The sequence below is a fragment of the Rosa chinensis genome, chromosome 4, assembly GCF_002994745.2.
Source record: "Rosa chinensis cultivar Old Blush chromosome 4, RchiOBHm-V2, whole genome shotgun sequence".
NCBI lineage: Eukaryota > Viridiplantae > Streptophyta > Magnoliopsida > Rosales > Rosaceae > Rosa > Rosa chinensis.
This window is the reverse complement of record NC_037091.1, coordinates 64,916,485-64,933,338: the sequence shown is the minus strand read 5'-3', so window position 1 is coordinate 64,933,338 and position 16,854 is coordinate 64,916,485. Positions and strand designations below refer to the sequence as shown.

Sequence of the window (16,854 nt, the reverse complement as noted above, 5' to 3'; positions counted from 1 at the left end):
ATTATTCTGTAAATTGTGAGGATTGTGCATATGATTCATTAGTTGCTTCTGTGTTCTTTCTTGTTGCTCCTTAGTCCTAGACAGTGCCAAACATGATTCATGGCTTACTATAGCATAACCCATGTTAAAGGAGTCCATGACTCTTGTAGAAATTAAGGTTGGGAGTGATAGTCCAGTGAAACAAACACCCCCTAAATGTTGAGTGTGTTCAGGGTATCTACAAATGGATTTAGCTTGTACGCCACTCCTCAGCTTGGCATTTTATTTGGAATGGACCCCTATAAATAATGGGTTTTGTTGTGTTTCAAGCGGGAAAGCCGAAGGAAAGTCCCACCTAAAAAAGTGAATGATCCGGTGATACCCATCAATGGCCACCATGACAGATCTTAGATTCACCCCATTCTCATTGACATAATCTCACTTGCTATTGAGATGGTCCTAGAAAAAGAGGGAAATGGTCCACAAGGTCCAACCAAGGTTTTAAATATCAGTATCTTCATATAAACTGTCTTCATATAAACAACATGATTTTCTGAATGGTAGGGAAGGAACTGGAATTGTTTCCCATTTGGGACCGAAGCGAGAGCTGTAACATGGATTTGGAGGACGAGTAATTCAAAGAACGGAGAAAACAGAACCTGGTTAACCAAAACTGCACCTCAATAACCCACGGGAAAACCACAAATATACACAAACAGAAGTAATGAAAATTAGATGGGAGGCAATAACTTGCTTGCATATATAAACTATCTCGGACTAATCATAAAGAAAGACAATTTGACATGCTTGATCCCACTACAGCTCTAGATACCCCAATTGGGACAACAGCAATTTAAATATCAGATTATTCATGGTTCATTGCTAGATAAACCATTTCAACTATGAGAAAAGGCACGTAATCAAAAAGAGCATATCTGCTTGTTTGATGCCTGGTGAGAATTTTCCTCATTTTGCCATTGATTCAATCACCTTCTTTGCAAAAGATGGTAGACAGAAAGCAGCTGTGTGAATCTGAATGTGAAAACAAAAAAATTACTAAATGCAACAGAAATAGGCTGACTGAGTACCAAACTGGAATCATTATTCATTAATTCCAAAACACGGACAGACAAAAGCAAAATCATACCTCAGAGTTGTAAAATTTCAAGGGGTCTTTGGAACCGTCATTTTCAGCGATTGGATTCACAGGGTGCTTAAAATCAACAGGAGGACCCTCGGTCGAACAAAGCATAAAACCAATCACTCCACTGAAACACACAATAAGAAGCAAATTAAATCAGCAGTACAGATAACCACAAGACCACCAATTATTCTGTAACACTCCATAATGCAGTTCCAACTTCTCATAATCTAAGACCCCAGATCGAGGGTATCAATTTCAGAAGGAAAAAAAATAAAAATTGATATGATAACTTAGCAATTAAAATATTGCAAAAAAAAAAAAAGGGAAAAAATAAATCACAGGCGCATAGGAACATCTTGTATGGTATGTGAGTGTGCATGACATAGAGGATATAAAAAAGACTCAGAAAAGTGAATGCCTTGGATATGTAGGGACTGTTGTCCATGCGTAGTTGACAGAGCCTTTGAATATCTGGTGGCAGTTTGACACAATATCCTCAATGATGTGCATGTGAAGCCATATACTCTCTGCCTGGGTGCACACAACTCCTCCTGGACGGAGAGCGTTTGCTACCGACTGAAAGAAGGGCTTCTCAAAAAGCTCTTGTGCAGGACCTAATTAAGAAACAAACACCAAAACCAGTAAGTTCACAGAAAAATCCTATGTTTCCAATTGGGCCAAGATGAATATTGATTTCTTAGTATTACAGTATTACCTATGGGATCAGAAGAGTCCACAATTATTGCATCATAAGTTCCTGCAGGAACAGCCCTTAAAAATGCGACTCCTACAACATTAACAGAGAGCTTATAAGGAGCTGTTTGTTTGAAAAAGAAAAAAGAAAAAAAAGCAAAGTTAGACGGAAGAAGAATATGATGACCTTACCATCACCAACATTGAGTGTCACCCTGGGATCCTCATATCCAATAGCCACACGAGGGAAAAACTGTTTCGAAACCTGGAATGCAGAAGCAAGAACTATAAATTATTATTTATCCTACAATTTTCCCAGTCCATCAGTGCCTCAAAGGAGAACCTTGTGGTCACTTGCATGTTCTAGCCAAATCGAATTACTCCAAGTGATGTAGCAGTGCATATAAATACATATATACATATGACGTATCTAGGCATGCATGAAATATTCCACCAGCTACTGGGGATAATCAGATTCTTTAACAGCCAACGAAGAATAAATCCAAAAGTTTCATTGTTTTTTTACTTACGTCAACAACCATCTTATCAATCTCACATATATCTATTTGCTCAACAGAAGAATGACGAGCCACTTCCCGCAGTACACCACCGTCTCCTCCACCGATAACCAAAACCTGAACAACACCAATTTAAAAAGATAATGAGTTGACGAGAAATTAAAATGAATGATACTATACCACATCACACATCATCTTCTAAATGAATATTTGAAAAGAATTAGAAACAGGGTTCCCCAAAGCAGCTTCAACCCATGTGTAATGTTCTAAAAAACAAAATGATTTGACAATTGTGCCAGTGTGTCTTTCCTCTTTAGGAAAGAAGTGCATATTTCTAGTTAAGTCCTATGTTTTGTAGATAATAATATTACCTTCTTGGGGTTTGGAATTGAGCAGAGAGGAAGATGAGTAATCATTTCTTGATAGGCACATTCATCCCTTTCGGTCAGCTGAATCACCCCATCCAGGACGAGAACCTTTCCATAGGTTGATGACTGTAAACAGAATATGAATCATCAATTTCAGATGACAAGAAACAAAGTGCCAATAACATCTTCAAAACTGCAAGTTACCTGGAAGACCATCACATTCTGATAGTCCGATTTCCCTTGAAACAAAATTTTCTCTATCTTCAAGGAGTGTGCTTCTCCTGCAGTACATTAAATGTAAATCAATTTCCAAAAAGTACACAGCCAAGTCTTCTATCATTCTACCAGACAATGGGAAGATGCAATAACCCAAACTAACACTCGGACAAAAGCACATCTGAGAAACTGACAAAGCTAAAAACCAACTCTCCATGTCAAACATGAAAAACTGCACGTATTGCAATTTGCAACATGCTACCATACAGCATCAATAGCTCAAAATCCCAACTGACCAGTTATCACTAAACAAATGCCAGCTCCAAATAGCAAGCCTTGCAGTCCCAACAGTTAATCACATACAAAAAGAAGAAGCACCCCACTGACACATTCCATTCATCAAAACGTTATATTCTTGTGTTCATATCATAGGCCCCTGAACTCATCGATTGTTGGCAAAACAGCCTTTTAGAAAAGCATGTAAGTCTAAACAGAGACAAACAAGTACGAAAATCAACGTCAAAACCTAAAGAAGCTATGGTTTACGCACACTAGTGAATCATCATAAACCGAAAATCAGATTCACATGAGCATACGTACCGGCGATGCAATACCCAATTAACACAGACTTGAATACCAAACATTTCTCACAAAAACAAACTCATGATTCACAAGACCCATATAAAGTCCATGACATTCATTACCAATAAACACTCTATTTGGGACCGCAGCCAAACACATATATTACAGTGAAATAAAATAAAATGATGGGATGTAATCAAAAACTAACCAGGCCACATTGGGCTAATCTCAGAGAACCAGCCAGGAATGACACCAGAGACGCAATCCGGGTCTTTGGCAGTCTCGGTCTCCATAGCCGCCGCAGCTGACGAGACGCAGTTCTCTTCCTCCTCTCTGGGCCGCTTCGCCGGAAAATCAGCGGACCCCACCACACCGTCTTCGGCCATGAAACCCAAAAACACCGAAACGAAAACCTAACAGAGGAGGAGGAGGAGGAGGAGAAGAAGGCGAGCGGTTTACAACTCTGGAGAGACCACACAGTCTTGGTGTTGCGCGCTTTATACAAAGCCAGGAATATATTGGGTAATGAATTTTTAATTCGGTAAAAAAAAAAAAATTGGTTGGTAAATAATTTGGGGAGAGGCAAAAAGATTCTGATTATTTGTCCACCTTTTTCGAAACTGTAAATTATATATATATATATATATATATATATATATTTTAACCAAGTACAATATAAAATGATGAGGTTCTCGATTAGGGTTGGGTGAAATTCCATTTGTTGGGATGCCAAGAAATGATCCAAAAAATCTGTGCTTTGGTTTGATATTTGTGCAGTGAAATGCCCTTTGAATTTGGATTTTTTACTAATCTTGCCACTGTAGGGTTAATTTTGCTTTTTTGAAATTAACTTTTGTGTTAATCACTGAATAGTGAAAGTCATTCGAATCAATTGACGTGGGCGGTGGCTTTTGAATGGACGGCAGTGATTGGGTGTTTTTAGGTAATGGTCGACAGGGCACATTAGAACTTTAGAAGTGGGGTAGCAAATCAAGTGGGGTGGATGCTACAATTTTAAACAAATTTGGGAATGTTCGTTTTGAGCATATATGGATTCGTTTTCTTTGCTAGGGAATTTGTGGATGTTATGTACCTATAGTTGGAAAAGACAACGTACCGTATCATATGTCACATGCCTTTTTATAGAGTGAGGTGAGTGATATAAAAGTTTACGATCATTAAAACATAACACACTGATATCGAGTCATGTTTTGCCGATGAGAAATGATCAGGGAGGAGATACGCGCACTCGTGTATTGTTGATTGGCTTGTACATGTCATGTTCATATGATCTAATTGTATTGTCTAATTCATGGGTTGTTGAGTTTATGTTTTTCATTGTATGATTTGATTTCAAATGATATATAGGTGCGTGCAAGATTTACCTTTGTGTTAGACTGTGGTTTAGCCATATTCAGAAAAATTGAAATAAATTATGTATCACTAGAATCATAATCGAACTGAACTAACAGAATATAGTATATAAAGATTAAGCTTTGTTTTATTAAGTTTTTTTTTTTTATTAAGTCTCTTTAATTGAAAGAGAGAAAAAAAATTATCAATTTAAAATAATCAAAATAAGTCCTACAAAAATACCTCCTAATCATTCAAAAAAAAACTAATTTAACGTTTCAAATCCCATTGATTTTGATGTACATCAATTTTCCGTTCCTCTCATATGTGAACCATGCATGTGTTGGAGGCTTGAGTACTTTGTAAAGTCCCAGCCTAAATGGGAATGATGGGTGCGAGTGTGAACAAATTGTTTGGTAATAATCAATTGTGGGCGAATTGCTTTCATCGTAAGATATATAACAACACCGCAATGATGCTCAAATGACTAACTTTTGCCACATTTAGGATTTCTTCATGATGGCCAGCCATGCATGAATTTGATATGAACTTTTGTGCGCACGATGATGATGATGTCCATTTGCCTTGTATAGTTCCCAAAATCGTGGAGATACAAATTGTCATTCAATTTTTTTGGTTACAAGATACAAATTGTCATTCGTGTGAAGGCAAAAATTTTGATTTTTTTTTTTATGCAATGTTTTTATTTGTTTGTAGGAATGATAAGGATCAATGAGTAATTATATCGGAGAGCATATATTTTAGAGGATACCTTAGTAATGGGGTATTTTTTTTTTTTTTAATAAGAGAAAATATTCATTTTGTTTTAGAGAAACGATATTTGAAAGAGAATTGTTGTGTGTTCTCATTGATAATAGGGGTCTCTTTATATAGAGGATTACAATGCATAGAATCCGAATCATACAAGGAATGATAATCATACATTGAATAGGAATATCTAGATCCTTCTAATTAAACCCTATTACCATTATGTCAAGTAACCTAGAGTTTGGGCCAGACACACAAATATGGATTTACTTGAACACTCCCCCTTGTGTCACCCAAACATGGTGCTTCTCTCGTTGCCTCGCTAAAAACCTTGTCGAGTAACAAAAACCCAATCGGACAAAAATAACCTCGGTCGAATGGGAAAAAGAGCACAACACACCATTCACGTTTCGAGACCATACATGTAGACACTTCCCCTTGATGTCTGCATCTCCCCCTGATGACTACGGTCATTGGAGTTCGGATAACTTCGTAAACGATGCTACCAACATGTTTCTTGAAAGTGGAATTTAGGTAATGACTTAGTAAGCAAGTCTGTCATACTGTCCTCAGATTGAATCTAGTTCACATTGATCTTGAGGAGAGTTTGTTGTTGCTGATTATGCTTGGTGTTGTCGCTTTGGATGTAGAATTGCTTCATTTGTTTAAAACGAAAAGCATTATCCTAAATGCTCGTAGGCTCATCTATGGTAGACTTCAAACCACAATTGTTCGAACATGCGTAATTATGGATCCAATCCATAAGCATTCACAAACCATTTCGTGAAGAGCAATAATCTCTGCATGGTTCGAAGATATAGTGACTAGGGTCTGTTCTGTAGACCTCCAAGATATCATAGTTTTTACCTATGGTGAACACTTAACCAGTTTGGGAATGACCTTTGTGTAGGTCAGAGAGATACCCAACATCAGCAGAACCTTCCAAAACGCTTATTGTTTTAGGATGGGGATAGTGGACGCAGGCCAGTGTTGGCGGCGATCATGGTGTGTGATGGGTCCGAATCCATCATCTCTCTGTAGGGATAGAACAAGGCCATATCAATCGTACATCTCAAGTACTGAAAGTTATTTTTTTCCACCAATCCAATGGCGTCGCATTGGCGCATAGCTATACCTAGCTAACAAGTTCACAACATATGAAATGTCCGGTCTTGTGCATTGGGGTAAGTACAATAATGCTCCTATTGTACTCATGTAAGACACTTCTGCCTCTAGCACATCTTCGTCATCATCCTTCAGACGAAGAGCATCCTTTTCAGGATCAAGACTACGAACGATCATGGGGGTGCTTGAAGGCTTGACCTTGTCTAAATGCCAAAGCATTTATCAACATGATGCTCAAGTTCCAAACTGAGACATAATTGTGTTCTCCCAAAATCCTTCATCTCAAACTCGGATTTCAAGTGTTCAGCGGTTTCCCTTAACTCTTTAATGGCTTTCTACGAAGATTGTGTGCAACATGAACCTCAATAGAATCCAAAACTTGTTATGGAAACACGCGGGCATATCCCTTCTTAATCAAGTAGTCACTTTAGTGAGCGTTTTAACCTTATTGCAAACGCGCTCCGTGGTCTAGAGCCACTTAACTTGGGTAAATGAAGTTCACCACGAACCTTCATGTATATTCCATATCTAGATCCCCATAGAGATACGTAGTGACCACATTTGTAAGCTGCATGTTCAGTTATTCGGAAACTACCAAACTAACAGGGTAGTGGAGTGCAATGACATCCATTACGAGAGAATATGTCTCATCGTAGTCGATTCTAGAGCGTTTTGTGAGAAGCCTTGCGCTATAAGGCGAGATTGCCATCTCTTTTTCTCATCACGCATTCTAATGAAGACCCATTAGTCGATAGGTTTTATGTTAGGAGGTGTTGGCATCACTGGCTTGAAAACCTTCCTCTTCGTTAGAGAATCTAACTTAACCTGGATCGCATATTTCCATTTAGGCCAAATCTGTCTACGTTGACATTCTTTCATCAACGAAGCGTGATTCAATATCATCGGACTCAACAAACTCATGCACAACTACATCATCAATTATGATAGAGTTTCTATCCCAGTCTCATGTACACTAATGTAATTTTCATAGAGCTCTATATTCTTAAGAATAGCTTCTGATGTTGAGGCGTCCCCCAACGATAGCCATAACCTAGAAGATTCTCATGAGACGGATTTTGAGTGTCGATGATCAAAGGATTGGAATGTGCCAAAGTATCCTTCGAACTCACGGGCCTCCCACGCATCCTAACTGGGGCCATGGCCTATAACACCAAAGTGCCACCCTATATGGCGTTGGCGCCATGCCTACCTCCGTGTAGGGTGGCGCTACGTCCTCTTGTAGAGATGTCCATCCTTGCATACATGTTTGCAGCATATTTGTGTGATCTCTTCACTTTAACGGGGATCGAGATGAGACATAGTGGGGACAGACTACGACAATTCCTGTCGTTCCTGTTGAACATTAGTGTTCTTATCTCTCCCTAAAGAAGGGAAGACTGTCTCAGCAAAGTGACATCCGCAAATCTAGCGGTAAGAAAATGGCATGGCAAGGGCATTAAGTGGCGGACGATTGTTGGAGTCTCAAATCTAACGTAGTTGCCAATTCGTCTGTAAGGACCCATCATAGAGCGCTGTGGCGGCACAATTGGCACATAAATGACACACTCAAATATACGTAAGTACAATGCTTGTACCCAGTCACTAGCTGTAACGCAGAGGTAGATTGAGTGGCAGTTGGTCGTAGACGAATTAGCATAGTTGCATGCGATATTGCATCACCCCAAGCGGATGTAAGGAGATTGGTGTGCATTACCAATGTCCGGACTACCATCGTAGTCGTTTCCGCGAGACCATTTGGGTGTGTACATGAGAATATAATGTCCAACATCAGTCCCATTACAATAACCATCGAAAGTCTTCGTTGTAAACTCTCTAGCAATGTCAAATCCAATTGACTGAATAGGATGATCCGGGGAGTGAGCCCGTTGTCATATGATGTTTGCTAGGAGTGTAGCATAAGTAGCATTACAAGTGGACAGTGGCACAACAGCGTGTTTGCGTGTCAACCAATATCATGAGATATTTAAATGTCCGCAAGTTGGTTGAACTAGTCCACAGATTCTATATAAGAATATCATGAGTATTTTCATATCTTTTGCATATAACAGTCTCAGTCCTAATTTCCCTAAGGAACAGGCTTTGTAAACGAGCGAGAGGCTTTAAAAGCAACCAATGAGGATTTTGGTTGGGCCTGAGCAATTGAAACACTATTTGGAGAAAAGTTGGTGATTGTGGCATCACCTGGGGCACCATCACCATGATGGACTCCATCCATGGCGTTATGGATAGGGACCGTGCCATCCCTAGGCTGGTGGTGGACAGCGGCGAGTGCCCTAGGCAGCGGCGGTGGTCATACTTAGTCCAGGAATCAATCTTTAATTCATACTTCATTTCGCTCGAGAGAAAGGATGTCCATGTGAAGTCTTTGGTAGACGGATCATCATATCATGACCAGGATGACCTATCATGTCGTGACAAAACCAATATGTGTCTAAATCCAAGAGATCTTCTCTCATAACTTTATTGGATTTAATAGCTCGAATAGTGACATAGAGTCCACTAGAGAGACACATAAATTTCTCTAAGATGAGCATTTGTTCGCAATCATTAGAGGTATTGCAAAGGAACTGCGTTTTCGCATGGAATTTGTTGGCTATTTATATGTGTGATTTGCCCTAGGAGCGTAGAGAGTTTCTATGACAGTAATCAAGGTGCCATTTGGCAAGGGGAACTTGGGCTATTCCTTGTCCTCGAATTAATACTGATGGCCCAGCCATCGTAGTCACAAAGTAATATGCTCAGAATCAAAATGGAGTCATAATGGAAAAAAACTCAAAATTTTATTCATAAGCCAACAGAGTACATCATTGTCTCTTAACCATTTGGAGAATCTAATCCAAATGCTAGCTAATGCAAAACAATGGTAGTCGTGTAACTTCTTTTGGTAATTCCAAAATAAATGTGATTAGGTGAGTAGAGAGATGTCGGTGGAGCAAGGCTCGTTTAAGTACCACTAATCTCAGAACCTTCTTAGACATCACACTTACTTTGGGTGAGCCTACTTTGAAGAAAGACTAAACCAATGGCATTTACTACAAAGTATATGGCAATTACCTATTACATCTCTTGGAAAATAAAGACTTAGACAGAATTGGCTATCTATTGATCTCAGCCAGATTTGTAGTCTTTAACCCTTCACTCTAGATCATTGAGAATATACATCTCTTTGCTCAAACTCCATTGATTGAGGCGGTTTGAAAGCGTCATTTAGATGGCTCTTAGTGTTGGTGGCACCACCAACATGGCTAGAAGCGTTGCCTCCCCCTCTCTTTCCACGTTGACCTCTTCAGTTCCGTGTTCGCCTATTTTGGCGATTACCTTCCCAAGTAGAGCTATTATATGGACTAGGACGTCCAGAAGTATCCCTAAGATTAGGGTTTCGCTCTTGGCACCCTCTCTTAGGGGTGAAACTATAATTGGATTCTGGAATATGCTCTGTTTCTACGGATCTCGAATTATAGTTCTTCACAAGGATGTTGTCATGCTTTTCAGGGACATTCATAGCTCCAATAAGCTCATGAAACTTTGTGATCCGTCTTGTAATAACTTCGATTCGATAGTTCTTAGTAACCATCAATGCAGAGACGGAGAAGGTAGAGAGAGACTTCTCAATCAATATCGCATCTGTGATCTCTTTACCACAGAATTCCATTAATGATTTAATTCGAAGTGCTTCCGAGTAGTAGTCAAGAACTGACTTGAAATCACAGAAGCGGAGGCTATGCCATCTCACTTCTAGGTCAGGAAGCAGGGAGTCACGGACGTTGCCAAATCTTTCTTCGAGTCAGACCCACAGCCTTCTGGTGCCTTCTTCATTCATACACTCGTACTGGAGCGAATTATCCATATGACGAGTCATTAGGATGATGGCTTTCGCCTTATTTGCCTCTAAGGCTGCTCTATTTGCTTCTAAACCTTGAGCTTGCTCAACAATTAGCACGTCCTGGCTAGGCTCTAGAATCGTATCCAGGATTCCATCTGCCTTGAGCTGCTGGAGGACATCACGAACCCACCTGTGATATCCAGAGCCAGTTGTTTCCAATGGAGCAAAGTCCAATTTGTTCAGGTTACTCATCCTGAAAGAGAACAAAAAAAAATGGTTAGTTTCGAAGCGTAAAAATCTACCATGAAAACATATAAAATTCCTGAGCATAATCGCTTCCAATAAATTAAATTCCAAGAGGTATTGGATTAGATCGAAACAATGATGTAAGTGGTCGATCATAATTTCTCTATAAACTCTAAGTTTGGAGATCTCAACAAGCTCTAAGCTTATAGTGAGCACGAACCCCCACAGTTCAGCTTAATTTGATCTCCCCTATGATGAAGAAAGGGGGGTAGAAGAGGGGAGGTTGCAAGTCCTTGAGGAAAAAAAAAATGAAATGAAAAACTTCAAAAACGGGAACTTTTAGAAAAGTTTACCTTTTAGGATTGCAGAACATATTTGGTGCTTGTCGTAGGATTAGAGATGAGCTTCAGTCCTAGTGCAAGCAAGCAGACTTGTAGGATTGCAGCACGGGGTCGCGGAGTCATGGGGTGGCAGAGTCGATGTCGCTGGGTTGTGAGGTCGCGGAGTCGAGGTCGCTAGGTCTGGTTGTCGCGGGGTCTCGGTCAAGGGAGAATGAGAGCAGCCGAGGGCCCGCGAGCGCTGCAGGGGTAGCGAGGCTAATTTGGTAGGGTTAGCATTGAGTTGCTACGCTAGGGCCGCTGTGGGTGCTGCAGAGCTACGGGTGGCACCGATCGCACCGGCACGTAGCGCCGAGGCGCGCGCTGGGCTGGTTGGCTCAGGGGTGCTCTAGCAGGCTAGTTGTCGCAGGGTCGAGCACACGTGCGCTGGGGCAGGCTGTAGGGCTAAGGATTGCGGGGGCCAGACGCTAGCGTGGGCTAGCTGTGTGCGATGGTTGTGGAAGCAACGGGCCAGCGTAGGGCTACGGGGGCAGCAAGCACGGGGATGCGGGGCTATGGCTTGCGGCAGATTAAGTGAGAAGAGTCTTAGGGTTAGGGTTAGGGTTAGGGTTAGGGCTCGTGCTGATAACGTGTTTTAGGGAAACGATATTTGAGAGAGAATTATTGTGTGTTCTCATTGATAATAGAGGCATCTTTATATAGAGGATTACAATGCATAGAATCCGAATCATACAAGGAAAGATAATCATACATTGAATAGAAATATCTAGATCCTTCTAATTAAACTCTATTACCACTAGGTCAAGTAACCTAGAGTTTGGGCCAGACACCAGGGCTGCCACTTGGTTTGGTAATTACCAAATTGACCGAATACCAACCGATGTTTTAGGTTTGGTAAACCGACTTTTTGGTAACAGAGACCGATAATACCGAAATCGAAAATTACTAAAAAAGTTGGTTTGGTTTTGGTAAATATCGAATCTACCGATTATCTAAATATTAGATTTATATATTACAGTTTTCAATACACATACATGTATATTAAGAAATAAACATAAAAACTTTTATAATAGTATGAACATTACTACATATACTACATTCATAGTACATGTATTTTAAGTAACCTAGTCAAAGATGGTTTTTTTTTTTAAAAGGGGTTTGGAACCCAGCCAAGCTGGGAGGCTCATCCCCACGTCTGTCTTATTGAATTAAAATGATGCGTCGAGGGGGACGTAAGGCCTTGACCTCGAGTGCAAATACAAAAATCCTCATAGAGGACATCCTGAATAATAACAGGAGCCTCCTCTAACCATACATCATTAAGAAAATTTGAACTAGCAAGATGGTTAAATAACCTAGTTTTATTGAAAATTGCTAAAACTTGATGTCATATATACAAAAGAAAGCTATAATTAGTAGATGAATACAAAGTTTATGACTATAAAATTCAAAAACCTAGTTTTGTTCATTCTAATTTATATTATAAAGAATTAGTTGTTTTAAAGTGGGTAATATCGAAAACCGAAATACCGAATTTGGTAGATATAATTAAAAACAAAAAATTTTGGTTGGTAATTGATAGCTCAGTTTTGAAACCGAAGCCTTTGGTTTTGAAGTTGGTAATACCTATAACCGATTCGAACCGACCGAGTGACAATCCTACCAAACACACAAATAGAGATTTACTTAAACACATTTAACTTTATCCATCAATTTTAGTTTTTGAGTTTGTAATTTTGGGGTTTAGTTTGTAATTGGTTTGAGTAGATTTTTATCCCAACAAGGCAAAAAGCCAAGAACAGAGAAAAATGAAGTGGAACAAATTACTCTATTGGTATTCTACAATCTAACATATTTTGTACTTCTAAGTAACAATTTGCATACCAACACCCCTTTAGAACCAGCTAACTGATCTCCTTTACAGTCAAGCTACAGGTAATTTACCCGAAAAAGGAAAAAAAAAAAAAAAGGCTACTGCAGGTTGAATTATAAGTTCCATATTTCTCATGTCTTGGTTTGATTGTGAGTCTGTGACTTCTTCAGGATTGAAATACCAATCTTTTTAGTGTAGCAACAAATAGTATAAATCATACCATTACTTAATGTAAGATGGCGATGGATTAGTTTTACAAGGAATTTGAAAATGCTTCCTTCTCTTTTTCAGACCAACCTAACACTGAATTTTTCTTTTTTCACTAGAAATTCTAGAATGGTGTTAAAATCATGGAAAAACACAAACACTTCAGGAAAATAAGATTGATTATAGTCAACATATTAGAACATAACATGCATACATGATTACCAGGATTATAGGATCCCAACTTGTTAAGTTGTACATGGATGATGCGTTGCTGTATGTTGAAGGAAATAATCAACTATTGTTGTTCTGAAAAATATGAAGAAAAATAGTCTGACTTGCACAAGTTTGATTTTAAAGTTCGGCATCTGAATTTGAATTGAATATATGAAATATTAGTGAATATCTGTTACTGGTTTAATCAGCTGAATTACTTGCAGAATATGGGAATCAAATGATTGAAATTGAAGTACAGGTCAAGAAAACAGCAAATAGATAAGCTGGAAATTCATAACATTTTAACATTCAAATACAAAAGGAAATCAAAATAACACAAACGAAATCAAGAACATAAACATAACAGCAGCAAATCCAAATAACATAACCGAAATACAAAACGAGTTCCTCAAGCAGAAACAAACATCCCCACAAATCCCAAAATGCAACTCTTAGCACTAGCTAGTAGATTGCTAGTTTAATCACCATAGCTAATGATGCCGTCCATAATCTTGGCCACAACCTCCTTCGAGTCCCTCAGCTTCTTGATACTCTTGTTCAGTTTCTCACGTTTAACGGCCACAGCCGGTGACTCCTCAAGCATCCTCTCAATTCCACCACCATATGGCCCCATCAACTCATTAACAATCTCAACTTCCATCTCTTTGTTCACCAGATTTGAAACAGACAACTGCAAATGCAGTGCCATACAATCAACGAACCTCCTCAGCACAACTTTCCAATAAGCAGTCATCCTCATCTTCAGGTCAAAAGCCTGAGCAAGAACATGAGGGTAATGCCTAAGGACTTCAACCCCAACCTCCCCAATACCCTGTATAGCTATAGTAGAAGGCCGTTTCTCATCATGCAGAACCCCATTCATAAATGCTTCCTGCTGAGCCATCAACTTATTCCATTCAGCAACATATTCAGGATCACATGTATAGTCAGTAAGCTTCTCCATTTCAACAATCTCCATCATCCACCTAATGGACCTATCCTTCATCTTAGCCATCAGATTATGACCAGCTCTTCTGGCAGACAACTGAAGCTGGTAGTAATTTTCCGAGTGTTTCATCAAGACTGATATTACAACATCCTCAATGTAACTCCAGACTTGATCTACAAATCCAATAGGTATGCTCGAAATCTCCCTCACTTTTGATTGCAAGATTAAAAGAAAAGCATTGCGAGGAAGAAAATTCGGAAGCGCAATACCTTTGGCTTCTTCCAAAATCTTGATCTCATCCATCAAAAACTTGACCTTGGGGTCGCTCTCCGCACACTTATAAAGATCATCGGAGTATTGATTGACCATCTCAACCAACCGAGCTGTGCAGTGCATCCTTCTATCATCAGAATACTCATCAAATTCGCCTCTCAGAAGAATTTTCCTGAGTGACTCCTTTGCACATCCAAGGATCTGCATAAAAGCCGTCATTGCCTCAGCAATAGATGAGAGACTTTTCGGCATTTTGTTCAGCTCGGAAAGGCAAGCATTGAGTCTGTCATTGATCTTCTTCACAATTTCCGGCAAATTCCTTGCTATACTAGTAGCTTGAATCTGAACCAGCTTTTGAGCTAAAACTGGAATGCCAACAATAGATTTGTCAATCTTGGAAAGAAGAGGATGTGTTTGAAACAGCTCGTGAGCAATAGCACTCGCCTCCTCATAAGTCTCATCTCCAATTCTGTTCCTCACACAGACATAGCCAAGTCCAATGTTGACATCATCAGCCGTGACCTTCTCTAACAGTCCCTCCGGAGCCTTGTCAACCTTAGTGACCACAGCAAGTGTCCTCTCACCAGTCTTATCCACGCTCTGCGACATCCTAATCGATTCACAAGTGGTAAAATCAACACTTGCAGACAGAACATTCAGAATAATGCTCTCTTCCGGCTTGATATACTCCATAATCATGTCTCTTATCTGGTCATAGATATTTTCAGGCTGGCCATGAACCGGAACTCTAGTGATTCCCGGAAGATCCACCATGGTCAAATCCGGTACCCCATTCTTCTTCACTAGCAATGTCAATGGGGTATTGGAAATTCCCTTACCGCCTCCAGCGATGACACTAGTTGCCTTCACAATGTCTTCAGATATGTTGTCTTCATTGGTGCGGTCCACTCTGCCATTGTATTCCAACGACAGCTCCGGCTCCACACTGGCATGGTGCTGCAGCCTCATAATGAGTGGCACCCTGGTGCAGATGCCTTGGCCACGTGGCAGGTTGATGCCGGCCAGAGATTCAAGGACGCTTGACTTTCCAGAGGACTGGTCTCCTACTACAACGATTGTTGGGAGCTGGATGCCTTCATCCATAACCATCAGGTTCCGAAGCTTGTCCACTGCATCAAGGAGAGGACGAATTTTGTCGTTGTAAGACGACACAATCGGTGCGTTGATAGCGAGAGGTACCACATCTTGCTGTTCTACTATGGCCAAGGATGAATTTCCTAGTACGTTTGGGATTGCAGCGCTTGACTTGCTTTTGCTGGCGGTGCTTTTTGAAGCAGTTTGCTTTGCCCCTCCCCCCATTTCTGTCAGCGAATCGGAAAACAGATTAAGAAGCGGAAGCAGAACATAAACAAGTTTACAGGTTAGTGTTGAAGGTCATACATGAAACTAGCTATATTTATAGTGTGTTTTTTTCAACCATTTATGCACCCTTTCAGCTTCAAACATCAATCCACTCATTCAAAATAAAACTGAAGTAAATCAAGGATCATTCCCAATAGTATAAATTACAGCACTAGATAATGCTTTTTCTTTTTCGCTGAACACACTTTTGGATTTCCAATCTTTTGGAATTATAAAGTCAGTGATAATAATTTCTTGGAAGTACCAAGTCTGTGCACGCTATAATAAATGGGTATTCAGATGAACAGAGACCCTCTAGCTACTCTCCAATTAAACTGTTATCGTTAATTACAAAGTTTTATCAAATTATTGGACAAAAAATTTCATATATTAAATTGAAGTAAAAGAGCAGGTATTTATTTATAAAATATACGTTTGCATTTTTTTAATATTTTTTTTACAGGTAAAACGAACCATTGTGTTAATGAAACAACCGCAATAGTTTTTTTAATTTTTAGAATAACCGCAATGGTTGAAACAATACACACATAAAAAAAGACATAGGCCTATGCCTAAATTGGTACATACACTACTCCATAATCAATACAGCGCAAAGTCTATAGCTAGCAAATGCACTTAGCCTATGAAGGAAAATATGGGCTATTACATGCTCCCGCCGAGCACGCAATTGTGGTACGAGACATAGATAACACTTCTAACTCCTAATTAAGAAGACTCATAAAATAGGTTCGGCTAAAACAGACTAGACAAGTGGACTATACACAATACACTAAAGACTAAAC

General features: G+C 39.6%; 2 protein-coding genes across 2 annotated transcripts; both read right to left on the bottom strand.

Moving 5' to 3' along the window:
- Window positions 1–642: 642 nt before the first annotated feature.
- Window positions 643–3,989, bottom strand: LOC112200828 (spermidine synthase). The gene is made up of 9 exons (XM_024341835.2): window positions 3,709–3,989; window positions 2,907–2,983; window positions 2,706–2,828; window positions 2,347–2,451; window positions 2,009–2,081; window positions 1,839–1,910; window positions 1,542–1,737; window positions 1,127–1,247; window positions 643–1,011 (listed from the first exon to the last, which is right to left on the bottom strand). The coding sequence occupies exons 1-9, from the start codon at window positions 3,884–3,886 to the stop codon at window positions 946–948; spliced, it is 1,011 nt and encodes a 336-aa protein (XP_024197603.1). The 5' UTR covers window positions 3,887–3,989; the 3' UTR covers window positions 643–945.
- Window positions 3,990–13,945: 9,956 nt separating this feature from the next.
- LOC112199771 (dynamin-related protein 4C) lies at window positions 13,946–16,009 on the bottom strand. Its single transcript, XM_024340740.1, has one exon. It carries the CDS (start codon window positions 16,007–16,009, stop codon window positions 13,946–13,948), a length of 2,064 nt encoding a protein of 687 aa, XP_024196508.1.
- Between the last annotated feature and the right edge of the window lie 845 nt (window positions 16,010–16,854).